Source organism: Procambarus clarkii, chromosome 53 (genome assembly GCF_040958095.1).
Source record: "Procambarus clarkii isolate CNS0578487 chromosome 53, FALCON_Pclarkii_2.0, whole genome shotgun sequence".
In the NCBI taxonomy this organism is placed as follows: Eukaryota; Metazoa; Arthropoda; class Malacostraca; order Decapoda; family Cambaridae; genus Procambarus; species Procambarus clarkii.
In genome coordinates this window covers 31,166,429-31,194,268 of record NC_091202.1, presented here as the reverse complement: position 1 = coordinate 31,194,268, position 27,840 = coordinate 31,166,429, and the positions used below count along the sequence as shown (strand labels likewise).

General features: G+C 45.4%; 3 protein-coding genes across 6 annotated transcripts; 2 read left to right on the top strand and 1 right to left on the bottom strand.

Moving 5' to 3' along the window:
• Positions 1 to 928: 928 nt before the first annotated feature.
• LOC123767243 (phenoloxidase-activating factor 2) lies at positions 929 to 7,582 on the top strand. Of its 3 annotated transcripts, none has more exons than XM_069304677.1 (7): positions 929 to 1,234; positions 2,179 to 2,402; positions 2,603 to 3,086; positions 5,165 to 5,457; positions 5,948 to 6,130; positions 6,305 to 6,560; positions 7,161 to 7,582. In XM_069304677.1, exons 3-7 carry the CDS (start codon positions 2,997 to 2,999, stop codon positions 7,323 to 7,325), a joined length of 987 nt encoding a protein of 328 aa, XP_069160778.1. In that variant the 5' UTR covers positions 929 to 1,234; positions 2,179 to 2,402; positions 2,603 to 2,996; the 3' UTR covers positions 7,326 to 7,582. The 3 variants fall into 3 exon arrangements, with proteins under 3 accessions (XP_069160778.1, XP_069160779.1, XP_045612769.2); XM_069304678.1 differs by having other exon boundaries at positions 2,179 to 2,406; XM_045756813.2 differs by lacking the exon at positions 929 to 1,234 and having other exon boundaries at positions 1,847 to 2,402.
• A 4,594-nt stretch (positions 7,583 to 12,176) lies between these two features.
• On the top strand, positions 12,177 to 16,602 carry LOC123767263 (uncharacterized). Of its 2 annotated transcripts, XM_045756834.2 has the most exons (7): positions 12,177 to 12,735; positions 13,129 to 13,376; positions 13,557 to 14,621; positions 15,063 to 15,355; positions 15,578 to 15,760; positions 15,935 to 16,190; positions 16,302 to 16,602. In XM_045756834.2, exons 1-7 carry the CDS (start codon positions 12,723 to 12,725, stop codon positions 16,470 to 16,472), a joined length of 2,229 nt encoding a protein of 742 aa, XP_045612790.2. In that variant the 5' UTR covers positions 12,177 to 12,722; the 3' UTR covers positions 16,473 to 16,602. The 2 variants fall into 2 exon arrangements, with proteins under 2 accessions (XP_045612790.2, XP_069160777.1); XM_069304676.1 differs by lacking the exon at positions 12,177 to 12,735 and having other exon boundaries at positions 12,994 to 13,376.
• A 2,989-nt stretch (positions 16,603 to 19,591) lies between these two features.
• Positions 19,592 to 22,840, bottom strand: LOC123767264 (serine proteinase stubble). Its single transcript, XM_069304675.1, has 7 exons — positions 22,727 to 22,840; positions 22,248 to 22,492; positions 21,530 to 22,075; positions 21,080 to 21,360; positions 20,705 to 20,887; positions 20,036 to 20,291; positions 19,592 to 19,912 (listed from the first exon to the last, which is right to left on the bottom strand). The coding sequence occupies exons 1-7, from the start codon at positions 22,737 to 22,739 to the stop codon at positions 19,748 to 19,750; spliced, it is 1,689 nt and encodes a 562-aa protein (XP_069160776.1). The 5' UTR covers positions 22,740 to 22,840; the 3' UTR covers positions 19,592 to 19,747.
• Between the last annotated feature and the right edge of the window lie 5,000 nt (positions 22,841 to 27,840).

Genomic DNA, 27,840 nt, shown 5'->3' with positions numbered 1-27,840 from the left:
ATATATATATATAAAACTTGGAAGGATAGTTCTCCCTCTTCGCCCTTACATCATTACACATCTGATCTCTGTGTGTGATGATGTAAGGGCGAAGAGGGAGAACGGCCTATTGATATAGCTCGAGTACAGAAGGGAGTTGTGTAAAACCCTGGTTTGTGCCTCGGAGAGGCTGCAGGATCCAGTAAGTTTAGTAGAACTTCGGTTTCAACTCTTTTTAACCCTGTCGTAGCTCAGTCGATTAAGGCAGTGTTTGGGATGCTCCTGGACGCAGGTTCGAATCCTCGTCACGGCCCTTGTGGATTTGTTCATTTGATGCATCACGTTAGTGTGATCTCTGTGTGTAATGATGTAAGGGCGAAGAGGGAGAACGGCCTATTGACATAGCTCGAGTTCGGTGGGGAGTTGTGTAAAACCCTGGTTTGTGCCTCGGAGAGGTTGCGGGAACCAGTAAGTTCAGTAGAACTTCGGTTTCAACTCTTTTAACCCTGTCGTAGGGTTAAAAGCCCTGTCAGTCGATTAGGGCAGTGTCTGGGATGCTCCCGGACGCAGGTTCGAATCCTCGTCACGGCCCTTGTGGATTTGTTCCATGTAACCTACCTTACCCCTAAATGTCAACCCATGTCTTACTATTTTTAAACAATGCTGTTTGTTGACCAACTTGTATATTGACTATATTTTACCATGTTCCCCCCTTTTTTTTTCTTTTTTTTTCAACGCAATTTATACTTTAAGCTCAATTACTATTAAGTTTTAGTCAAAAAAGTTAAAAAAAGTTTGGTTAAAAAAAGTTTAGTTAAAAAAAAAAGTGTTATTTCTCCCACCTCACCATGCCCGTAACGCTATGCGTACTAGTGGCTTTAGGTATTGTATGTACTAGCTTTATCTATAAATCCAACATTATGTTTGTAAATCAACTATGTATGTACTTTCCTGAATAAAATTTACTTTACTAAACAATCCCCTCCCCATACTTGATTATCCTGCCTCGTGGGGACCCGGTAGAAGGGCCGGGGTGTTGAAGGTGGGAGGGGTTACGGACCTACCCCCCCCCCTCCAACTCCTGGTATAAAAGACAGGAGAATCGACCGACTCCTCCATTAACGAGAGCAGCCTTCTTGTTTTGCTCCAGTGGTTAAACACTTTGTTCTTTAAATGTACACGATTGTTTGTAACCTGCTTATTCCTTAAGTGGTTGTGGTGAGCAGAGACACAATGGTGGTGGTGGCGGTGGCAGGTAGGAAGCGAGAATGCCCAAGGAGCGCAGTATCCAAGAGCATCGCTAATTCAACGTCGTATCCCTGGAAACACAAACCGAAACTGTCTCTATTTTCCGCTTGTTACAACTTGTAATAAAGTTGTTATATTTTGGCTTAACGTGTTTATGACATATTAGAACGTTGTTACAACTTGTTATATTGTTATAACTGGTTAAGAGGTGTTAAAAAACTTGTTCGAACGTTGTATCAACGTCGTAGTTTCGGTGTGTGTTTGGTGGGATATTAGAGCTTATAACGTTGATTCAACGTCGAGTCAATGCCACTCTTGGGTATTATACCCAGGGATTGTTGTATCACGTGTGGTTGTTTGTAATTAATGTTGTTTTCAGAAAGATCTTTAACTTACGATTTTTAAGCTAATTAAAATGTTATAATAAATATTTAGTTAAGAATGAACAACAACTTTTATGTATTTTTGTCATGTTCTTTGTCTTGGTGTTTTCACAATATACTTTGGTGGCTCTAATTGGAGGCCAGATGTTCTTATTTAATTAAATAAGTAATAGGTAATTAAAAAGTATAGATAGAAGGAGTTCCAGAAAACAAATATGAACTCTTAATTCATTTCTTGAGTCTGAGTCTTTAAAAATCACAAATAAATCAAATTAGTTATACAGTATATCAATCACTGGGTAATAACACCTAAGTCGACTCTGGAAGTGTCTTAGCGAGTGATATATGATATATACACCGAGATGTGTACCCAACGTCTCGATGTATACACACAATGAGAATTTATTTTTGTCCTGGATAACGTTTAAATTAAAGTGTACTAGCCATGGTTGGTCAGTAAGCTATTGTAATAGCCTTAAAAACCCTCCAGAGGTTGATAGGCCTCAAGCCCAACAGCATTAACTAAAAGACTTTTGTGTTTTTCCACTAATTAACGGTGTGTGCGCAGACGGACGGTATGCCCTGATGTTTATATTGGCAACGTTGACGACTGGCAAGGCCGAGGTGTGGTCGTGGAGCCCCGACAGCGCTGCAGCTCGTTGGGAAGGTGATAGGGGCTTCAGAAATACTGAGGCCCAGCGCCCCGGGCTCTCCAACACGGCCGAGGAGTCTGAGAGTCGAGACATGGACGCCGGGATTCTGGAACTCTGTGGACTCGGTGTCGGTGTCAAAGTAGGTTTGTGTACACTGAGAGACGCCTCCCCCCCACCCCCCGCTCCCCAGAATACATGTTCCTAATTCTCATGCATGCCATGATATTGGTAGAATTTATTCAATAAAAGTTAATATAATGTCCTTCAGTATACGCTCTTGACCTATAAACAATTATAGGTTCGAAGACTCCGGATTTAGTGTCTTTTGTATCATTACAGTGCCCGTCAAGGTCTGCGGAGGCCGCTCCACCCAGTGAAAGACCCTTCTTGGTCCGTCCTCGCCTCCCTCCTTCCGTCACACATACTTGGGCACCCTCAGTCTCGCCCAGTGTGTCTCGTCCAGAACAGGCCAGCCCACCTCGTACAGCACCCACTACCGTAGAACGACGCGAACAGACCTACACCCACGTACACCACAACCCAGGGATCACGGAAGCCAGTCCGACACAAGGGAATGTACTACACAATTACCCCGAGGACTGTTGGTGTGTGGCTGCCTCATACTGCACTACCCAAGACCTCGTAGCTCCTAACGATCCCATCATCTCTCGTTCGGCAAAAGCTCTATCAAATTCCTCGGACAACGTAACTCTTAAAATTAGCTATCAAACAAATGAATGACGACCTCATTACAAGTGTTGGTGACGGGCAGGTGAAGAGCGGCGTATCCCAATACGTCGCTCGCAACAGCAACAATCAAGAGGTTAGTAAAAGTATAATCTTGGTGCTTAAACTTAAATTTAACCGTTAACCCTTGCTTTCAACATACATTTCGATAAATATCTTCACGTATTGATTAAATATATCACAATGAAGTTATTGTCAACTAATACAGTCTTACATTTTTTTTGTATTTAAATCTTTCTGTCATTCGTATGTTTAAGACAAAATCTGAATTTACGTAATTCAAATATGAAGATGTTATTGCATGATAAACAATCTATGTAAGGCCGTTGTCCTTACATAGATTGTTTATGTAAGTTTATGTAAATTATGTATGTAAATGACACCGCCCATCGATTGTTCTACTGTCAAGAGAGCAAAGTAATTGGAAATGAACGAAACAAATTCCTTGTTTTCCAAATTGTCTGTGGTCTATTAACATATAAAACTGTGAAGCTTTCTGTGCAAACTGCACATTTATTATATGTTCTTTATTCCTTTAGATGATTTCTTGTGAGTTATTCTTGGGTGATCAAGTCTCAATCTAGCTAACACTACTTCCTAGTGCAGGCTTCTGCTAGATGACAGTGGGAGTATGGCCGGTTATATACTTCTGAGTTTCTCCTGTACAAATTTGTTCAATTTATTTTGCGTCTATTTTCAGGTTTGTATCTATAAGAAAATTATAGTGAATGACACTGATGAATTGTTATTTGCTGTTCTTAGAATGCCTTTTTTTACTTATCTGTTATTTTATTAAATTTTCCTGTTAGGCTTGGTGTCCAGCAGTGCACCTTTTTATTTACTGGAGCTTCTGACCAGACAGATTGTTTTTTTACTGTATGAAATTGCATTTTCTTAATGACCATCGATGCGTTTTGAGAGTCTGGAAAGGCGTGGCACAGTGAAAGATGTGTGTATCAATACTTCAGTGGATGGGTAACGGGTGGCCGCAAGAGCAGCCTTACTATTGGTTAGAGAGAGACCTCAAAAAGCCTAACAGGGTTCCTGTCACCGCTATACCGGTATAGCGTAATTCTTACTGGGTGCGTTATTGATGGTTTACGATGCGGAAAAAAAACATCTAGTTCTGGTATGAATATACTTGCATCATTCTAGATCACTGACGTTAATCATGTTCCGTCTGAGGATTTTGAGCTACCAGTATATACAGGATGTGAACTAATTCTTTATTTACTAGAAACAGGTTTCTAGGTTCTAGTTCCAATATGTATGTTTTCTTTATGTTGTAAGAGCGAAATTTTCTAGGGTGATATTTCAGTTTTTTAAGCAGATAGCCTACTCATGGTAAGCGTTGACCGAGGCTGTCTCGTTTCTTTCCCTGTTGATGTAATATTGGTAAGTGATAGAGTAGTGCCTGACTTATTCTTAAGATTCCGAGCCATAGCCTTTATCTTTTGTCTGTTAATGATAGGTTATCGGTCTGTGTATTAGCTGATATTCTCTGAAGATACGAAGATACCTCAGCTTAACATGAGTTCACATTGTGGCAGGATCTTGCGTGTTAGATAATTCTTTTGATAATTACTTACTTGCATGTGGCTGCTGCTGAGCAAACTTGGCATACACATTCTAATTTTAATACGATTACTGTTTTGTTGTGTCGAAGTAGAGTTGTATTCACCTAGTTGTACTTGCAGGGGGTTGAGCTGTGCTCTTTCGGCCCCACCTCTCAACTGTCAATCAACTGTTACTAACTACTACTAACGAATTTTTTTCACACACACGGCCCCCCCCCCCCAGGAAGCAGCCCATAACAGCTGTCTAACTCCCAGGTACCTATTTCCTGCTAGGTAACAGGAACATCAGGATGAAAGAAACTCTGCCCATTTTGTTTCTCGCCGTGAATCGAACCCTGCAGGATCAATAATCCCGTAACTGTACGTCAGCTCCTCTGCATGCGATAAGTCTGAATAAGCAGATTTCTCATGTTAATATTTAATTTACTTAATGGATGGGTCTGCTAGCTATATTAAGGAAATAGAAAAGGGTGGCTTGTTTGTTGACATAAGCTGGCCAACCAGAGCCAGCATTATTAGGTTACCAACTTATTGTCTGAAATGAACATGAAGTTGCTAAGTAACGCTTACCCCTCAGCGTCATGCAGTGTGGCACCTGCCTGGGAGTGGCCGGTGTGTGGAGGGCGACGTCTGCTGTCGCCTCCGTCCTGCTCCGCCTCTACACGAGCTCATCTGCGGCCTGCAACACACCCAGGGCCTGCTGGGCCGAGTGAAGGACCTACACAAAGGCAAAGGTGACGCAGAGTTCGGCAAGTACCCGTGGCAGGCAGCCGTCTTGAAGGTGGTGGACGCAGGAGACGTCGTGTATGTGTGTGGCGGCGCGCTCCTCGACCACCAGCACGTCCTGACTGCTGCTCACTGCGTCAACAGGTGAGTGTGGGGGCGGCACCCGCACGCTGGCTACGGCCTGCAGTGTAAAACAGTATCTACCGTGTTCAGTTTTTAATGTACGTTAAACCTGGTTTTTGGTGAAATACACGGTACTTAGGAGAAGATTAGAGGTGTAGGCGAGAGAGGATGTGAAAGTGTGTGTAAAAGTTAATTTTTTTGTTTTTGAGATATATACAAGAGTTGTTACATTCTTGTACAGCCACTAGTACGCGTAGCGTTTCGGGCAGGTCCCTCGAATACGATCCCAGCCGCGAACAATCGTTTTTTCATCCAAGTACACATTTTACTGTTGCGTTAAACAGAGACTACAGTTAAGGATTTGCGCCCAGTAAATCCTCCCCGGCCAGGATACGAACCCATGACTTAGCGCTCGCGGAACGCCAGGCGAGTGTCTTACCACTACACCACGGAGACTGTTAAATAAAAAAGAGAGTTAACAATAGAGACTGACGCTGTCCTCCCTCCACAGTCTTCAGGTGTCACAGTTGAGGGTTCGTCTTGGGGAGTGGGACGTGAAGACAGAGACAGAGTTCTACAGTCATCTGGAGCTGCCAGTCGCCACCGTCCAAAGTCACCCACAGTACAACGCCGGGAACCTTCATAACGACATCGCTCTCATCACTCTCAAAACTACTGTTGACTTCTCATCTAAGTTAGTACCGTCTCCTGCCCCGCTGAATAGTTATTTTGTATGACTATAACAAACATGTAATGTGTTAAATATATATTTTGTTGCGCTTCTTTGTCGTAGTGAAACATAACAAATTATTATAAACTTCAGAAATAGGTGTTTAACAGAAACACAGACTAATATTTCCTCCCGCAGCCCGCACATCTCGCCCGTGTGTCTGCCAGACGCCTACAGCAGCTTCGTGGGTCAGCGCTGCTACTCTACCGGCTGGGGGAAGGACGCCTTCGGTACGGATGGGAAGTACCAGAGTGTGCTGCAGGAGGTGGAGTTGCCTGTTGTGGCTCACTCGAAGTGCCAGGAGGCCCTCAGACACACTCGTCTGGGAGCTAGCTTCACCCTCCACTCTGGTATGGTCTGTGCTGGAGGCGAAAAAGGGAAGGACGCCTGCTTGGTAAATTTGCATTCTGGTTTTGATTAAATGTTCTATGATGTAGTCTGACTGCATGAATGGTGGGGAAATGAGAAATTGATCTGCAAATCTTTTTCTTCACCTTAGTGGCTGGCGTGTATGACACTTGACTGTTGCTCAAACTTTCAGAATTCGATCCCTAGTATATGTGTGTTCATGTGAAACATTTATTACATGTTATTTTTTAAGTTCGTGCTGCCAGCCTATTAAAATCTTTAGGGCTATTGAACCTATTAACATAGCTACAGTTTTTACCAGTTTGTCATAATTTGCAAATAGGCTTATGTAAAACTAACGAAATCAAAATCTAATCAGCTTCAGTATAAGAAAAACACCCACAATGCAAATCCCTGAGTTATATTACAGTCCACATCGAGAGTTGGTTTCACTGACAATCATTTTTTACTCATGTTCAGCAAGCTGTCTGTCACATTTTAGGTCTGATTTAAAATGCGGTTGTGCTAATTTGCATAAAAATTTTCTGCGAATGATTTTATTACCTATTTTATCGAGAGTTAAGAAAATAATGTCCATTTTGCCACCCGTCAGTGTGGGACTGCTAGACATTGTTGATCTCGCCAGCGTGACGGGGGCGGCCCCCTGGTGTGTCTAGGTCCTGAAGGAAGGTCCCACCTGGCTGGTCTAGTGTCGTGGGGCGTGGGCTGCGGCCTGCCAGGTCTCCCCGGGGTCTACGTCGACGTGACCTATTACCTCGACTGGATCCTTGTAACATCTGGTCTCTTGTGAAGTAACTGATGATCGCCGAGTCTTCATCTGCTGTGTTAAGGTTTACAAAATTACAATAAATAAAAAAAAACCGTTAAATTAATCAATGAATAAATGAGTATTTATTTTCATGAATGGGTAATTTAATAATTAAAACAAAAGAAAGCAAGTATATGGCAATATGAAATATATAAGCAATTACATGCGTACACACATGGAGCTTCGTGGGTCGTAGTCCTAAGGGCCCGGGTTCAATTCCCGGCCGAGGCAGACACAAATGGGCAGAGGGGGGGGGGGCTGCTAAACATCACCCAGAAGTGTTTGGAAGCAGTATCGTATTCCAGGGACCTGCCCGAAACGCTACGCGTACTAGTGGCTGTACAAGAATGTAACAACTCTTGTATATATCTCAAAAAAAAAAGAAAGAAAAAGAAAGAGGATGCGTGGGCTCAGCGTGGTAGGGTAGAGAGGGGATGGTGGGGGTGGGAGGGGGTGAAGACCAGCAGGGCGGGACATTCCTAGATAAGTTACACCACATGACCCTGTCTTCGGCCTCCTTCTCTGCCGTCCTCAAGGTCACCTATACTTTCATTTTACCTTTCCAGTGAGTGCCAGCGCATCCTCATTTATTTCACCAGCGCTCATATGATATTTAAACATAGTAACGTACGTACAAAAAGTAACGTACAGCACCGAATTCCTCATCCTATTGTTTATTTGCTTCAAGGCTTGACTTAACTAGGCTCGATTACGAGTACCACCAACTGAAGTAAATGTGACCAAATGTAAACTTTATCAGCAAATCTTATCACATACCTAATTTCACTATATAATTGAAAGTGAAAAAATGTAAGAATTTATAAATAACTATCACAAATGCTCAAGAAATGTGTAAATATTTCACTGAAAATGGTGTGCAGTGTATAACCATAAATCTTAGCAAAATATCCCGAGTGTGTTTACCATAGGTAGCGCAGTCATGCCATTATAACCCTTCCACCACCTTCCACCCAATTATCAAGTTACGGGCTCACCATAGCCCGTGCTACTTGGAACTTTGTTCCAGGTAGCGAATCTTTAACAACAACCACCACCCAATGGATGCACGGTGCATAACATAGATTTATATGTATTTGTGATTTCTGTATATATGAGTATATATGTATATGTATTTGAGTTCTTACAGTCTTGTAAAAACCACTTACACGAATAGTGTTTCGGGCTGGACCATTATCTTAATACGACCCGCTAAATCGTGTAACACACTGCTGGATGTACAGAGGCATACAGATAGATGCTTAGGGAGGACAGAAGAAAATGTATATATGCTGGTTAGCATTGTAAATGTGTGGCCACGTCTGTGGTAGAAAAATAATAAAAAAAAAAAAAAAAAAAAAAAAAAAAAAATCCTCCCCGGCCAGGATACGAACCCAGGACAAATCGCAAGCATTAGGATTAAGGACTTGCCTGAAATGCTATGTATGTATATATTAACAATCTAAATGACTTATGAAGGCTGTAATATGTATGATATATATGACTCCCATTATGTACCATTGCTATATTTTCCATTACCCTCCCCTCTCTCTCTCTCTCGCGCTCTCTCTCTCTCGCTCTCGCTCTCTCTCTCGCTCTCTCTCTCTCTCTCTCGCTCTCGCTCTCTCGCTCTCGCTCTCTCGCTCTCGCTCTCTCGCTCTCTCGCTCTCTCGCTCTCTCGCTCTCTCTCTCGCTCTCTCGCTCTCTCGCTCTCTCTCTCGCTCTCTCTCTCGCTCTCTCTCTCGCTCTCTCTCTCGCTCTCTCTCTCGCTCTCTCTCTCGCTCTCTCTCTCTCTCTCTCTCTCTCTCTCTCTCTCTCTCTCTCTCTCTCTCTCTCTCTCTCTCTCTCTCTCTCTTTCTATCTCTCTCTTTCTATCTCTCTCTTTCTATCTCTCTCTTTCTATCTCTCTCTTTCTCTCTCGCTCTCTCTCGCTCTCTCTCTCTCTCTCTCTCGCTCTCTCTCGCTCTCTCTCGCTCTCTCTCTCGCTCTCTCTCTCGCTCTCTCTCTCGCTCTCTCTCTCGCTCTCTCTCTCGCTCTCTCTCTCGCTCTCTCTCTCTCTCTCTCTCTCTCTCTCTCTCTCTCTCTCTCTCTCTCTCTCTCTCTCTCTCTCTCTCTCTCTCTCTCTCTCTCTCTCTCAGGAGGACAGGAGTCGTGCTGGATAAAACTTTCCACAATTCGTCCTCGTCGCCGTGTCGCAGCAGGAAATGTCTGGCCACGCAAGAGGACCGAGCAATGTTTGGCATGAGCTGAAGGCTGGACTGACTACAGGTTCCAAATATGTTAAGTGTTCACGAGAATTCAGCGACGTGGGGCGTGATTTTTTGTTTTATTAAAATAGGTACATCCTCATTTATGTAACTACCCTCTAGATTGTATGATGAGTTACAGAGATATGAATTATGAGGCTATCGTAAAATACCACGCGAAAAAAATTCAAAACTCCAGATTTTTATGATGGTGGGTACTTAGTACTTATCCTAAGTACCCTATACCCTAAGTACTTTCCGTACTTAGTACGGTAAGTACTAAGTACGGTAAGTACTTAGTACCTAGTACTCTCTCTCTCTCTCTCTCTCTCTCTCTCTCTCTCTCTCTCTCTCTCTCTCTCTCTCTCTCTCTCTCTCTCTCTATCTCTATCTCTTAACGTTATGTGATGTTACGTTATGCTTTGTTGTATATAAAAAGCTTAGCGGATCATGAGCATATATTGTGGACCTTAACAAGAACGAATTTTATTTGCTAAAGGAATACGTAGTTTATCTTATGGTTTAGAGAACACCTTCTACACCCATCTGCCTGAGCCTCTGGTGCAGAGAACACCTTCTACACCCATCTGTCTGAGCCCCTGGTGCAGAGAACACCTTCTACACCCATCTGTCTGAGCCCCTGGTGCAGAGAACACCTTCTACACCCATCTGTCTGAGCCTCTGGTACAGAGAACACCTGCTACACCCATCTGTCTGAGCCTCTGGTACAGAGAACACCTTCTACACCCATCTGTCTGAGCCTCTGGTACAGAGAACACCTTCTACACCCATCTGTCTGAGCCCCTGGTGCAGAGAACACCTTCTACACCCATCTGTCTGAGCCCCTGGTGCAGAGAACACCTTCTACACCCATCTGTCTGAGCCCCTGGTGCAGAGAACACCTTCTACACCCATCTGTCTGAGCTCCTGGTACAGAGAACACCTTCTACACCCATCTGTCTGAGCCCCTGGTGCAGAGAACACCTTCTACACCCATCTGTCTGAGCCTCTGGTACAGAGAACACCTTCTACACCCATCTGTCTGAGCCTCTGGTACAGAGAACACCTGCTACACCCATCTGTCTGAGCCTCTGGTACAGAGAACACCTTCTACACCCATCTGTCTGAGCCTCTGGTACAGAAAACACCTTCTACACCCATCTGTCTACGCCCCTGGTACAGAGAACACCTTCTACACCCATCTGTCTGAGCCCCTGGTTCAGAGAACACCTTCTACATCCATCTGTCTGAGCCCCTGGTACAGAGAACACCTTCTACACCCATCTGTCTGAGCCCCTGGTGCAGAGAACACCTTCTACACCCATCTGTCTGAGCCTCTGGTACAGAGAACACCTTCTACACCCATCTGTCTGAGCCTCTGGTACAGAGAACACCTTCTACACCCATCTGTCTGAGCCTCTGGTACAGAGAACACCTTCTACACCCATCTGTCTGAGCCTCTGGTACAGAGAACACCTGCTACACCCATCTGTCTGAGCCTCTGGTACAGAGAACACCTTCTACACCCATCTGTCTGAGCCTCTGGTACAGAGAACACCTTCTACACCCATCTGTCTGAGCCTCTGGTACAGAGAACACCTTCTACACCCATCTGTCTGAGCCTCTGGTACAGAGAACACCTTCTACACCCATCTGTCTGAGCCTCTGGTACAGAGAACACCTTCTACACCCATCTGTCTGAGCCTCTGGTGCAGAGAACACCTTCTACACCCATCTGTCTGAGCCTCTGGTGCAGAGAACACCTTCTACACCCATCTGTCTGAGCCTCTGGTGCAGAGAACACCTTCTACACTCATCTGTCTGAGCCTCTGGTGCAGAGAACACCTTCTACACCCATCTGTCTGAGCCTCTGGTGCAGAGAACACCTTCTACACCCATCTGTCTGAGCCTCTGGTGCAGAGAACACCTTCTACACCCATCTGTCTGAGCCTCTGGTGCAGAGAACACCTTCTACACCCATCTGTCTGAGCCTCTGGTACAGAGAACACCTTCTACACCCATCTGTCTGAGCCTCTGGTACAGAGAACACCTTCTACACCCATCTGTCTGAGCCTCTGGTACAGAGAACACCTGCTACACCCATCTGTCTGAGCCTCTGGTACAGAGAACACCTGCTACACCCATCTGTCTGAGCCTCTGGTACAGAGAACACCTTCTACACCCATCTGTCTGAGCCTCTGGTACAGAGAACACCTTCTACACCCATCTGTCTGAGCCTCTGGTACAGAGAACACCTTCTACACCCATCTGTCTGAGCCTCTGGTGCAGAGAACACCTTCTACACCCATCTGTCTGAGCCTCTGGTGCAGAGAACACCTTCTACACCCATCTGTCTGAGCCTCTGGTGCAGAGAACACCTTCTACACCCATCTGTCTGAGCCTCTGGTGCAGAGAACACCTTCTACACCCATCTGTCTGAGCCTCTGGTGCAGAGAACACCTTCTACACCCATCTGTCTGAGCCTCTGGTGCAGAGAACACCTTCTACACCCATCTGTCTGAGCCTCTGGTACAGAGAACACCTACACCCATCTGTCTGAGCCTCTGGTGCAGAGAACACCTTCTACACCCATCTGCTTGTCATCGCTCCGATAACACTTAACGAGCAGGTCAACTCGCAACACCCGCTGATCATACGTTAAAACATCCAATACTAATCATCTCTATCTCAGGCTCAGTGAATCCCTCTCTCATCCCATCCTCGCATCGTGGCTCAGTTAACACCTATCTACTTATCTACTCGCCTACCCGGGCCTGAGTTATGACTCCACATACCTATCTACTCGCCCCCCCCTCCCCCGCCGAACTGAGTTATGACTCCCAATATCTATCTACTCGCCCCCCCGGTTCCACATATGTATCTATTCCCACCCCCTCCCCTATCGAGAATTACACATCAGCGTCTCATGACTCAACGTGCTTGCCCCCTTACCATAGTGACCATGGGAATGACCTAGGTGTAGGGCTCCGGGAATCCTGGTGCTGGAGGAAGGTCGTGATGGCCAGTAATATAAAACTGGAGAGCCACGATCAACGGACCACACGCCGTCTGCCTCACCTCACCACTTCACCTGTGGTTAATATCACTGCATCTCGCATTTGTAGTTCAAGGAAAGATGAGACCGATTGGTAAGTAATTGTATTCCTGAGGGAATATATGACTGTGTTAGTATTAATATTACTGGCGCTTTTGTGGTAAAGAAAACGATGGACTATTCTAATACGTAAATATTCTTTTTCTTTATTAATGACGACCAAACCACAACTCAGATGGTGAAGCGACGACGTTTCGGTCCGTCCTGGACCATTATCAAGTCGTGTGATCCAGGACGGACCGAAACGTCGTCGCTTCTCCATCTTCTGAGTTGTGGGTTGGTTATCATTTCTTGAACCACGTTATTGTGACTGAAGTCTGACATGCCTGCATTCTTGGTCTTAGTTTGTAAACAATTACGGTATTTTGTGCAATGCTCAACATATGTCGCAAATTTCAAGTACAGCGTTTCGTTGCTGTTTATACAGGAGCATGCTGGCGCCTGCTGCTGTTGGGTGTTTTGACAACTGGTGTCCAAGCCGAAGACGAGTGGTCATGGGGTCCCGAGTCCAGTCCTGCACCTGCTGCTCCTACCGCAGAGTTCCCTGGCATACACGAGGCCTACCAGGAGTCACGTCTCCTCCCTGGCGATGACACCCACCAAGAAAAAATAGAGGGCAAGCGAGAAAGATTCTTAACTCTAGGAGAGAGGATGTGCGCGCTGGGCCTTGGTGTTGTGAGTGATCATTACTATAAACTGGAGTTTTCTGTAGTGTTTTGGTTAAGATTACTGATGTTTGAATGTATTTTAGAATTTTCTTATGAAATTTAATTAATGCATTGTTGATTTTTAAAGGGTTTCTTTTGGTTACAGTCGAGGGGTAGATTTTGTAATGAACTCTTTCATCTTCGCCAGTGCAAGAAGACCTATCCTCCGGCAATTGAGTCTCACTACGGGGCGCCACCTGCAGCCCCCACCAGCAGCTACTCCACTCTCCCCAACGACGCCTCCCACCCTCCACACAACACCCACAGCTCAACACCACTTAAGGGATCACCTGCAGGTTTCAAACCATTCTTCATTCCGCCTAAATCGTTAGTCGGTTCCACAGTCCTCAACCCATCATACAACGCGCCAGATCTTCACAATTATCCACCAAAGCCAATCCCCACATATGGCGTTCCCACTCATATTAACGCTGGTTTGAAATCAACTTACACTGCTCTGGCCCCAACTTATGCTGCTCCGGCCCCAACTTATGCTGCTCCGGCCCCAACTTATGCTGCTCCGGCCCCAACTTATGCTGCTCCGGCCCCAACTTATGCTGCTCCGGTCCCAACTTACTCTGCTATATTGACAACGTACGGACCTCCCACTGTGACTTACACTGCCTCTGAATCTTCCTACTTTGATGTTCAAGTGAAGCCCTCAAGCCTAGTTCACCACCAGCACACTCACACACACATCCACCAAGGTGGTAGTGTCCCCGAGAACAGTAATGGTATCACCCAGGCGTCCGTCCCTTTCTCCCGCCCCTCGCTACTCCTCCCAGAGCTAGAAGCAGAAACGCCCTCGCTTCACCTGCCAGGACCCATAGTGGAAGCAGAAACGCCCTCGCTTCACCTGCCAGGATCCACAGTGGAAGCAGAAAGGCCCTCGCTTCACCTGCCAGGACCCACAGTGGAAGCGGACTCCCTCGTGTACCTCGAGGACTGCCTTTGTGTGCCGGCCACCGCTTGCTCTGTTAATGATATTGTGGCCCGCAACTCGTCCTGGGACTACAGCGCACTTATCGACGTTCGTTCACGAAGCTCAGATATTCTCTCCAACGCCACGGACATCGAAGACGACGTGACAAATACAGTCGTCCCAGAGAGCGAGGACACCACCCAGACGGACACAAGTGAAGACTCCCGCGTCAAGAGGGACATCCTGGGTGCTGTTTACCACCTTTCTGACGACAACATTAACCTCCAGCATGTAAGCAGTCACACAACTATTTGCGTTTGAAGATAAAAATGACAACCGGGATATATATACATAGAGGTGTACCCCCACCTTACGCTGTGTATATACACTGAGCGTCTACTTTAGTCTTGGACTGTGTTCAGGGATAAAGTATACTTGCTGGTTGGTCAGTAAACACTTGTGGTTTCCTTAACAACCTCCTAGAGGTCGATAGGCATTAAGCCTATCACCCAGCCAAAAATGGCAGTCAAACTTTATCATGTAACTACTAAATGTCGAAAAGTGTGATAAAGTTGAAGATATTCTTACAGCAACGATTTACTTCAAATTGTTAAATCAAAACAATGTTTGTCGTAAATGATAGTGCTAAACTTAAATGACCCAAGTTTTTAAATTTTGCCAGAGGTTCAAGGAGAATATGGAAGCAACTAACTATTTCCAACTGGTTTCCAGCGCCAGCAAGGCAATGACCCAGGTGTAAGTGGCTGCAGAGGGGACGACGTGTGTTGCCGCAGCCCCAGAGTCAGCCAGCACCGCACACAGCACAAGTGTGGCCGTCGTCACGCCCAGGGCCTGCTGGGCCGCGTCAAGAACTCACACTTCGTCAAAGGTGACGCAGAGTTCGGCGAGTACCCGTGGCAGGCAGCCGTCTTGAAGGTGGTGGACGGAGGAGACGTCGTGTACGTGTGTGGCGGCGCGCTCCTCGACCACCAGCACGTCCTGACTGCTGCTCACTGCGTCAACAGGTGAGTGTCGGGGCGGCGCCGGCACGCTGGCTACGGCCTGCAGTGTAAAACAGTATCTACCGTGTTCCATTTCTAATGTATGTTAAACCTTGTTTTATGGTGAAATACACGGTACTTAGGAGAGGATTAGAGGTGTAGGCGAGAGAGGATGTGAAAGTGTGTGTAAAAGTTTTATAAAAAAGAGAGTTAACAATAAAGACTGACGCTGTCCTCCCTCCACAGTCTTCAGGTGTCACAGTTGAGGGTTCGTCTTGGGGAGTGGGACGTGAAGACAGAGACAGAGTTCTACAGTCATCTGGAGCTGCCAGTCGCCACCGTCCAAAGTCACCCACAGTACAACGCCGGGAACCTTCATAACGACATCGCTCTCATCACTCTCAAAACTACTGTTGACTTCTCATCTAAGTTAGTACCGTCTCCTGCCCCGCTGAATAGTTATTTTGTATGACTATAACAAACATGTAATGTGTTAAATATATATTTTGTTGCGCTTCTTGGTCGTAGTGAAACATAACAAATTATTATAAACTTCAGAAATAGGTGTTTAACAGAAACACAGACTAATATTTCCTCCCGCAGCCCGCACATCTCGCCCGTGTGTCTGCCAGACGCCTACAGCAGCTTCGTGGGTCAGCGCTGCTACTCTACCGGCTGGGGGAAGGACGCCTTCGGTACGGATGGGAAGTACCAGAGTGTGCTGCAGGAGGTGGAGTTGCCCGTGGTTGATTACCACCAGTGCCAGGAGGCCCTGAGACACACTCGCCTGGGACCCAGCTTCACCCTCCACCAGGGCATGCTGTGTGCTGGCGGCGAGGAAGGTCGCGACACCTGCAAGGTGAGGCTCCACTCCCTAAATTTTCGCACACCTGCTCAACTATTAAAATCTATTTTCAGGCTTTCAGTGTTAATTTGTATTAATTTTCCATCCAATCTTTACTTTCCCAAGGGTGACGGAGGCGGCCCCCTAGTGTGCCCGGATCCCGAAGGAAGGTCGCACCTGGGTGGTCTGGTCTCCTGGGGCGTGGACTGCGGCCTGCCCGGCGTCCCAGGTGTCTACGTCGACGTAACCTACTTCTTGGAATGGTTACGTCAGGTGGGAGTCGTCTCCTCTTACTGACCTTCGCTCTCGTCATTGCGTCACTATCTACTACGTCATGTGACGGCTGATGGTTTCCAGCTCATTGTGGCGCTCTGTTCGGGTATCATCTCGGATTATCTTTTAACTGTATATATATATGTAAATAAAGTTTAGGTTAACAATGAATTATTAAAAATACAATATAATGTGATGGATTTTTCTAGTTAAAAGTTAAAATCCTAACACCCAAAAATAAAATCCTAAAATTAAAAAAAAAATCTCTGTGTTCAGTTACACACGCAAAGGAAGGAAAGACTTTAGTGGTGTTGACTACTGTGGTGTCTATTACTGTGGTGTTGACTACTGTGGTGTTGACTACTGTGGTGTTGACTACTGTGGTGCTGACTACTGTGGTGTTGTAAAAGTCAGCAGGATTCTAGACCCCAGTGAAGAAAAAACAAAATCCTGGTGAGCGTGGGTCGAGTTCTCCAAGTTGGTAGGAGTCGACTCATATTGAAATTAATAAACCCAAAGTGTCTCGGATACACTTGAAATTTGAACAAATTTACTGAAAAAATATACAGTATAGGGACCTTTGTGGAGACCTTAACACGTCTCGCTAACCTCACGTGTGTTTAGGTTAACATATTAACACATATCAACGAAACAAAGACATTAATTAGAAGGACTACTGAAGATAACTTCCTTGAGGAGAAGCAATTTAATTTATATGCAAGAAGTTAGGTTAATTGTTGTTGTTGTTAAAGATTCGCTTCCTGGAACAAAGTTCCAAGTAGCACGGGCTATGGAGAGCCCGTAGCTTCAAGTTAGGTTAAGATTGAAGATGAACAATGTGTACTTTACTGGAGGGTGTACCCGGCTGTACGCGGGTCTCTCTCCCCCTTCCCTTTTCTTTCTCCTCTCTTCCCCTCTCCCATTCTCTCATATCTTCTCCCCTCTCCCCATCTTCCTCCCCCTCCTTCGCTCTCTCCTTCTCCCTACATATCCATCTTTCTTTCCCTCTTCCCAATAATCCCCCCCTCCACTACCTATCTCAACCCTCTCTCTCTCTCTCCCAATCTCCCCCTTCTCCACTCTCTTCTTTCTCTCCTTCATTCTCCCTCTCCACCCTCTTCCATCAATAGAAGGATGTCAGTTTATCTGTCCAAGGCTGGAGACCAAACACTTGGGGATAGCCTCGCCAAACTTGGCAGGGTTACATGTGGGTATAGGGGAACGGACATAGGAGGGGGTCAGTGGAAATCAAATGTTAGCGACCGAGTCCATAGAGTTTTATCGGTTTACTATATTATTTCGGATAACAAATTTGCATTCTGGGAGCTCCCAAAACGTAAATGGCACAACCTCTTAAGGGGTCAACTTGAGTACTGCTGAGTAACTCATTTCATTTTGGATAACTATAGAGGAGGATATCTGTCTGGGTATAAAGGATATCAAGGCTGGAAACTAGATACTTGGGGCAAACCTTGGCAAACTTTTCAGGGTGACTGGTGGGTGTTGGGGTACAGTCATAAGTGGGTCGGGGTTGCGCCGCATGCCCACCTTCATAGGACTGATGAAGTCGCCACAAACACAATTGTGGTGTTGATTGTTGTAGTGTTAATTGTTGTAGTGGTACTGAGAGTTGACTGCGGTGGAATTGACTCAAACGAAAGAAACCTCGCACCCTCATGGAACAGAGAAATGCTTTGTCGGCAGATAAATGGGAGTTTACATACAGTTCTGCTGAATGAGAGAAGCTTCAACACGGAAAATGAAAGTGCAACCTACCGGATAGTGACTGAAAGTGATTGCTGCCATAACGTACAAGTAAAGAAAAATGAGTTATCAGAGTATGGAAATGAATGAAAGTGTAAATACATTTCAAGGTATTTGCCTCAATGAAGTAACTCTGTTTGCCTAGATCGTCGTTGCCTACCCACTGAATTCCTCTATGAGTTCTAAAGCAAAATTGGTCTTATTTGAATTTATTGTTACTATTTCAGTACTCTCTGCTTGTCTTCATAAGGAAGATTCCTGATGCTGGGGGAGTTAACGTTGTCATTCTTCTCTTGGATCTTTCTTCAGAATCTGTGTTAATTACATAGTGTGGTGGTTAAAACTACCCGGCATTAGACATGCTGGGTACACTACAGCAAGGTAACGGAGAGGTTACAGAGGCAATGGGTTCACGAACTGTAACACCAGTGTTCTTTTTTTGGGGTAGGTAAGTAGAGTAGTGGTGAACAATGTGCAGCAGTGATAGAATATAGAGGCAGTGTGATAGAACTTGCGTCTATGGACCTAGTGCTATATACTCTACTCCGCCCAAGTAAAACAGAAACAAGCAACACTTAGTGGACCAGCCAGAGGCTTGGGGCCCGCGCAGGAATATCCCTGGAAAAAAAAGTGCTATATAGTCGTAATAACTTGGCGCTTCCCCCCCTGAAAATTCCCTAGCGTCTCTGGACTCCCCAGTCGCACGCACTACCCTCTGAACCATGATGAGCTTAAGAGTATCTCAACCATAAGCTCTACCAGCTAAATATCCAGCCACACTCATTTATATATATGTCTAACCAACGCTTGAAACACTCAAGCGCTCCTACGTCAATTATGTTACCCGGTAATTTGTTGAGTAATCAACAGCTTTATTTTCAAACCGTCTATTTACATAGTTTTTTCCTGTTGCGTGAACATCGTATGGAAATCAAATACAATAAAAGTGGGTTTGGTACTTGCATCAGCTTTTGATGATTGTTGCCGCCGAAGGGGGCTAGTTTATTGTGCACCCCATACTCATCCTGTGAGCGGTAACGCAAAAGCATTACAGAGGGCACAAAAGGTCTTTATCAGACCTCATCTTAGATTATTACATAAGCTGTGCTCGCCAGAGTACCAGGATTTAAGTGACTGTTCACTCCTGGTCAGCTTGTACCAGTACAAGGGTACAAGAGACCCTTAATTGTCTTCATGACAGTACGCCAACTGTTCATCGTCACTTAAAAGTGTCACAAGTTGAGCCTCTTGTTATTTACTGGAAGTTAATTCTACTTCTAAATTTCAGACATAAGAGCAAAGTGAAAAGTCGAAATTATCATCACAGAATGTAATATTTTCCTCAGAAAAAAAAATCGTAAGGATAGGAAAACAATTCCTTGACACAACATTTTCCTGTTATCAAAAAATTCACTCGTGTATAATTTATGCCCATTAAACAATTGAATAAAATTAATATAAACATTTAGATCAACAGAGAATGAAGAATACTCGTGGGCTCTATATTAATGAATTGAATGTGGTTTACTGAGCAATTATGGCGCTGATGTTATGGTTCGGATCCAGCGAGTGTACTGAGCCACGTCGACGTAGACGCCAGGGAGGCCGGAGCGGCCACACTCGACGCCCCAGGACACCAGGCCCGCCAGCTGGGACCTGCCACCAGGACCCGGGCACACCAGGGGCCCGCCACCGTCACCCTTGCGGTAGGAAAAGAAAAATAGTTATGTGGATGAGAACAAATGATTAAAAGATGACAATCCCGATAAATTATTTGTGTGTCAAATAAGTGGCGAATGTGAAGGGAGGGAGTGGAGCCTCACCTTGCAGGTGTCGCGACCTTCCTCGCCGCCAGCACACAGCATGCCCTGGCGGAGTGTGAAGCTGCGTCCCAGGCGAGTGTGTCTCAGGGCCTCCTGGCACTGGTGGTAATCAACCACGGGCAACTCCACCTCCTGCAGCACACTCTGGTACTTGCCGGTACTACCGAAGGCGTCCTTCCCCCAGCCGGTAGAGTAGCAGCGCTGACCCACGAAGCTGCTGTAGGCGTCTGGCAGACACACGGGCGAGATGTGCGGGCTGCGGGAGGAGAAGGAGGAGAACTGTTGGTACTTTTCTCCCTATAATTCTTCCCACTAACACTATTATTTGCCAAAGACACTCACGGGTTACCAGGGAAACAGCGTTCATGAAACAAACTTGTATAATGTTAATCTGAAAATAATTCCACCAACAATATGTTGATAAAGTAATAAACGACTTTTGGATCACATCGCTCCGGCCCTAGGCAATATATATATATTTCATTATATTTGATGATAATACAAATTTGAGCATCTTATTTCATTTGTTTTAAATATGGCTGCTAAACGCTGTGACAGACGTTTAAACACCAGGTGCATCTGATTGTCTGTAGTGCGAATACACAAACAACTGAACAGCCTCGTCCGAGGATGTCAGCATTCGCTGCTCAAGTGACCAACACCATTTACTTAGTTGAGAAGTCCACATAGCGGTGCATCCTGATGACGGCGATGTCGTTGCCAAGGTTGCCAGCGTAGTAGTCGGGGTGGACGACCACGAACTGTGCGCGCATCTCCACATGGTCGTAGAATTCTGTGTGACCATGCACGTCCCACTCACCCAGGCGGACCTTCAGGTAATGAGGAGTCACTCTGCACGAATAAAATTATATTTGTTTTATTAAATTGCTGATTATTATTCTTAATTAATATGTGAAGTCAGCAATAGTTATAGTTCTCGAACTTAAATATTGTAAAATGTAGTCTAAAAATTTGCTATGGTCAATATTCGTTAACATATGAAGTCAATAAGCGGGAGAATATGCAGACTATAGGAGTACCGACCCGTCAACACAGTGGGCGGCGGTGAGGACGTGTCGCTCGTCGATCAGGGCTCCGCCACACACGTACTCATCCTGGCGCTTTAGGATAGCCACGTGCCAGGGATATTCCCCGAACTCTGCGTCGCCCTTCACGTACTGTGGCGTCTTGATGCGAGGGACGGCACCGCTGGAGTGGCGGCGACCACAGGTGAACCTCCGGGAAGGGGTTGGGAGCCGAGGGCGGCGGCAGCACACATACCTCGGACCACAACCAAACAACCCCGGGTTGTAAAATAATGCTCGCTGGAACACATGAAAACAAAATGATCAAACACTACTGTTGCAACTACAGGTATAAATATACTAATATCTGCCGTAAATGACGCTTAAGAGATATATTAATTTCAATAATCACTGGCATAATGGAGTACCGGAATACCACACACTCACAAATCCTTAATATGATACTTACTCCTTCAGCGTCGAAAGTAGAGTTAGAAGGTGCATGATCAGGTGTGTCCCTCCTGACGCGAGTGTCATTGCCTGTGTTGGTAAAAGACAGAACCCTCTCCTGACGGCCAGTGCTTGGGGAGGTAACATCTTTGGGTGCGGCAGTTGTACTTTTATTTTCTTTGGTGGTGTCTGTTGCACTAGAGAGGATGTCTGAGCTGAGACTTCGGGCGTCGATGAGGTCACCGCCGTCCCCGGTATTCCTGCGGGCCACAACATCATAGGAGGCGCAGTAGGAGGCGTGTACACACTTGCAGCTCTGGTAGCTAGATAAGAGTTGTGGTACTTGATCTGGAGAAGGATGCTGGAAATCACCACTTATCAAGCCTGGATAGGTAGCAGGGTCTCCCACGACACCCTGGCCATGGTGCACATGGGTGAGGCTGTAGTGATCTTCGACAACGGTCAGAGGCACGTGAGACAGCGAGTATGGGTACAGAGTCTGCTGTCTGGGGTCCCTGATGGTAGGGTTATTGTAGGAGTTGAGTGAAGGAACTCTTTTGATGCACTGGGGAAAATCAATGTCTCTTATATTAAGGTTTCAATATTATCTGAATTAGAAATGTCAATTATGGGCAGAATGTGCACTTCCAACTGAAGGGATATTAACAATCTAGGCGAACGTGAAAATGTTCTATGTATCAGCCGTGATTCATTGACAAAATACACCGATTACTCACACTTAAGCCGATTCCCATAGAGCACAGCACATTCTGGAGCCCCAGAAGCCTTGGGTGACGGTCCGCTGGGGATTCCTGATTGGAGGCGACCAGAGGAGGACTTGGTCGCAGAGTAACCCGGGAGGCGTCGGGCCGGGCTCGACCAGACGCTGAAGTGCCCGAGGAGGTGTCAGCCCCCCAGGACCAGTCGTCAGCGGCCAGAGCTGCCGTCGTCGCCAGCAGCAGACACGCCGCCACGCTCCCACCTGCAACAACTCGATGATTATCATATCACAAACTCATATTTCAATGAGTTATTTCTAAAAACATCAGATAACTTGAATCATTTGGAGTAATATATGCACTCCAGTAGCCATCCATCAGTCGATTTTGTAAAAACAAAATCGTATTTACACGAGTTTGAAAAATACCATTCAATGAATGGACATAAGCTTTAAAGTAAATTATAATGATAACAGAAAATAACAACGAATACTCACTGATTAGTCTCATTATAAAATTAGTTTTATGTATATATCTTTATCTCGTATTACACAGAAAAAGGTAAACAAGATATAAGGAGGACACGTCGTACACTCCACAGTTGTTGTAATGTCACTGGCCCGTATGACCCGCGTCTGTCTTCTTATAACCCATCTATGGCCTTGTCCCTCACGGCTCTGTAGGTGCCATGTATATGGTTGTATGCGTATATGTATGTATGTATGCGTGTATGTATTAGAGCTTGGAACTAACGCTTGCTAGCTCACCAGAGTACCAGTAGTGCTGTGTGGAAATAGATATGTATCGATATATTCGATGAGAGGTTTATATCGCTGCCTTCACGGTCTTCAGATGGAAGTTATGCTTCTCTCCTTCTCCTTCAGAAAATAATTGCTGGTATTATTATTGTTATGAGATGTTTGTCGGTAGTTTAAGTCCCAAACACACTTTTGTTTTCAGTTGTTTTCAATGTCTAAATGACGTTTTTTTTTGCATCATCGTGAAATATTTGCTGGGAATTCACTTCTGATTCCCAATGTTGTCTGGAACATAACTTCCGTCACGTTGCCTGCCTCGCCTAAGCATTATACTGTCCAGCTAACAGCGATTGACTTACCAATCATAGCCAAGTCAATCACAGGACACGTACTCATAGATAGTACTCTTTATTTTGCGGTCATGAGGTCATCGTTTCTAGGCTGGAATCATTATGAAACATTGTTGACCTAAAGCCTCTGTGAGCGAGATAGCTGGCAGCTTTATTGACCTGCATGGTAACCTCTGCTTTCATTAGCAATTACAGCGATGGTCGTCGCGCAGAACAAAAGTGAGAAGGAAGTAATTATGTTCGAGGCCGTTGAGGATTACCACTCATCTTTTTTCATAAGTATTCTTCTCATTTTGAAGAAGAACAAAGTTCCTAGGCTGTGAGGATAACATGAACAGATCACGCAGTTTGTATAGGCTTTATTATTATTTAGTAATGCTAAGCAAAACTTGAAAACTGTAGTGACCGGAGAGAGAGAATGTCCCGGATGATAACAGTGTGGGCCAACCCCCCGTGTTGATGATAACAGTGTGGCCAGGCCCCCGTGTTGGTGATAACAGTGTGGCCAGGCCCCCGTGTTGGTGATAACAGTGTGGGCCAACCCCCCGTGTTGGTGATAACAGTGTGGCCAGGCCCCCGTGTTGGTGATAACAGTGTGGCCAGGCCCCCGTGTTGGTGATAACAGTGTGGCCAGGCCCCCGTATTGGTGATAACAGTGTGGCCAGGACCCCGTGTTGGTGATAACAGTGTGGCCAGGCCCCCGTGTTGGTGATAACAGTGTGGCCAGGCCCCCGTGTTGGTGGTAACAGTGTGGCCAGGCCCCCGTGTTGGTGGTAACTGTGTGGCCAGGCCCCCGTGTTGGTGATAACAGTGTGGCCAGGCCCCCGTGTTGGTGATAACAGTGTGGCCAGGCCCCCGTGTTGGTGGTAACAGTGTGGCCAGGCCCCCGTGTTGGTGGTAAGTGTGGCCAGGCCCCCGTGTTGGTGATAACAGTGTGGCCAGGCCCCCGTGTTGGTGGTAACTGTGTGGCCAGGCCCCGTGTTGGTGATAACAGTGTGGCCAGGCCCCCGTGTTGGTGATAACATTGTGGCCAGGCCCCCGTGTTGGTGGTAACAGTGTGGCCAGGCCCCCGTGTTGGTGATAACAGTGTGGCCAGGCCCCCGTGTTGGTGGTAACAGTGTGGGCCAGGCCCCCGTGTTGGTGATAACAGTGTGGCCAGGCCCCCGTGTTGGTGATAACAGTGTGTCTGTAAAAGAAAAACAGAGATTATGATAGAGCCGAGACTCGGAGCATAGCCAACATAGCCTCACCAACCGTCCGCGGGCTATGTTCGTCCAAGTGGCGGCTGGCGACCTCCGCTGCTTGGACGAACATATAACTTGAGAAAAGTTATCTAACATCTAGGAAAAGAAGGAGATAATTAGATTTCCATTCAACTCTGAAATTAATAGAATGATCCGGATTGTTAAGAAAGGAAAGGTAAGGCTGGAAAAGACTAGATTCATGAGGCCCAGAGAGCAAAAATATCAACATAGCAAGCCAGAGAGAGGGACGATTGTCAATAGCGGAATACTGAAATAATATGTTGATATTTGTGCTCTTTGGCTTCATGATTCTAGCTATTCCTCTCACCTCTTAATAATCTATCCCTTTCTATTAATTTCAAAGCTGAATGGGAATCTAATTCCCTTCTTCCTTTCCTAGATGTACAATGTTCATAGCTCTGAGTGTGGCTTCTCTTTCGCTGTCTACTGCAAGCCTATGTACAATGGAATGTACATCCATTTCTTTTCTTATCATCCGCTTTATGTTAAAAAAGGTATTCTCTTCTCCCTCTTCCCCTCTGGACCCCTACCCATCACCGACCCTACCCAGGTTCTTGAGTCTGAAATTTCTCTTCGTTACTCATGACTTGATTATCCCTTCAATTTTATCAGCTGTGTTTATTCTGAAGCTAAACAAGCTTTCATGATACACCAGTTTTCAACACTGGTAACACGGTGCTACGCCTTTCCTACATATCTGAACTAAAAATCTCACTAATACCCTTCGTCCTCTTGCTATCGAAGTCACCTGTCGACACACTAACACTCTTCGTAGTAATCTGGTTCACACGGCTACTCCTGCTTCCAATGCCGCTGGAGTTTATTCTATTTCGTGTTCGTCCTGTCTTTTCCAATAATTTGGTGAAACTGACTAAACGACAGACTAAAAGAACACAAAAAAAGTCTTAAGTCTGTAGATACAAGCAATGCTCTCTACTGTCATGTTAAGGACTCTAGTCATCCTATAGTATTCTAAAATTATAATTCCTGAATCTACTCTTCACAGACGCCGTCGTGTCGACTCGGCCCATACACAAGGTACACAACACGCCCAACACGAATCTCAGTTGACCAGACCACACACTAGAAGTTGAAGGGACGACGACGTTTCGGTCCGTCCTGAACCATTCTCAAGTCGATTGCCGACAATCGACTTGAGAATGGTCCAGGACGGACCGAAACATCGTCAGTTCCTTTATTTTCAGATCATGGGTTGGCTGATTAATTTTCAGCTACGTTATTGTGATTAATTTTCTGCATACAAAGAATTTGTCGACTTATGGCGAGAATCGCTTTTTTTATGTTTCTCGATGATGAGTCGCTGTCCCCGTTGATGAGAGTATATTGATAATGGATAGAGTATATTGGCATTCAATTTGGACTCCTCTTGACTTCTCAGAATGCATTTTTAGGAACGTAGTCGCAGCATGAACTAAAGAGGCACCCTTCGTGAGCCCTGAGGGTCTCAAGTATTAACAAGTAGATGGCGCTGCCAAGGGTTCTGCCCCCTTTCCCTTTGGTATTCTATTTGCGAATGTTTACACGGGTACTATTGAATAAAAATAATTTTTTTACGCGCGTGTGTGTGTGTGTGTGTGTGTGTGTGTGTGTGTGTGTGTGTTTCATCTATTGTCGATAGCTAATATCATCTAGTATTTCTATTGCTAATAGGCAATAGAACAATATCCGGACGTTTCATCACTTCATTACAACTATTGTAATGCCACAAAGACTATGAAGTATCGCGTGTGTTTAATACACTCCATCCCTCCCCATTGTTGACTTTTGAGACAATACTCCAAGGGGACAAGGCTGCCGGGGATTATACCCCAGTAAAACAATTGTGAAGACTGTTGTTGAATCAAGGGCATCAGTGTGTCAAGGCTGTTGTTGATTTAGGGACCAAAACAGGTGTCATGGCTGTTGTTGACTCAGGGGACAATAAGGAAGAGTGGTGGGTGTAGAGGAGAGTTGTGAGGTGCTAGAAGATGTTGTGAGGTATGAGGGAGAGATGTTGTAAGGTGGAAAATGTTATGAGGTGTCAATTGAGATGTTTTTCCCCTATCACAGACGTAGCCCCACAACATATACTCAGTGTTATCCAGTCTACAACATTTTTCGTCTGTGCTACACCCAAGAGGGTTAGAGAACTGTTTCTCTACATAGTGAGTTATTGACCACTGAACCACAGGTGACCGAAGAACGTTTATAATGTTCACTATTGTACATTTTCGTCTGGTTGTTGTGTGTGAGACAGAGAGTATTCACGTGATCTCCCGCCAAACACACAACGACATTACGACGTTGCTAAAACGTTCGAACAACTTGTAACCACTGTCTTACAAGTGGTAACAACTATCTAACACATCAAGGCCGTGGAAGGTCTGAATGCTGGTGTCTAGTAGTGGTGAGCCTTAGCACAGGAACAGGAAGAGTACAGGAACTCCACACAACATCCCAGAGTACAGGAACTCTTCACAACATCCCAGAGTACAGGAACTCTTCACAACATCCCAGAGTACAAGAACTCTTCACAACATCCCAGAGTACAGGAACTCTTCACAACATCCCAGAGTACAGGAACTCTACACAACATCCCAGAGTACAAGAACTCTTCACAACATCCCAGAGTACAGGAACTCTTCACAACATCCCAGAGTACAGGAACTCTACACAACATCCCAGAGTACAGGAACTCTACATAACGTCCCAGAGTGCAGGAACTCCACACAACATCCCAGAGTGCAGGAATTCAACACAACTTCCCAGAGTACAGGAACTCAACACAACATCCCAGAGTACAGGAACTCTACAAAACATCCCAGAGTACAGGAACTCCACACAACATCCCAGAGTACAGGAACCCACAATGAGCTCCTGATATTAAGTATATAATGTTTAACCAAACTTATTTTAGAGAGTACGGATGTATAGAAGGAATGGTGTCTAAGATTTATGTAGTCCTGTAGTCCCTAGATTTCTGGGGCCAGATTCAGGAAACAGTTACGCAAGCACTTACGAACCTGTCCATCTTTTCTCAATCTTTGGCGACTTTGTTTACAATTATTAAACCAACCCGTCCTCGACTCAAGTCCATTACATTCAGCGGTCAACTCCACAGACGCATTCATAAATTTTAACATGCTGTTCATTCAAAACGGGAATTTTCGCAAGTATAAATTAATATTATAATATATTAGCATATTGTGCATATATAGGTATAGGATAGGTTAGATTA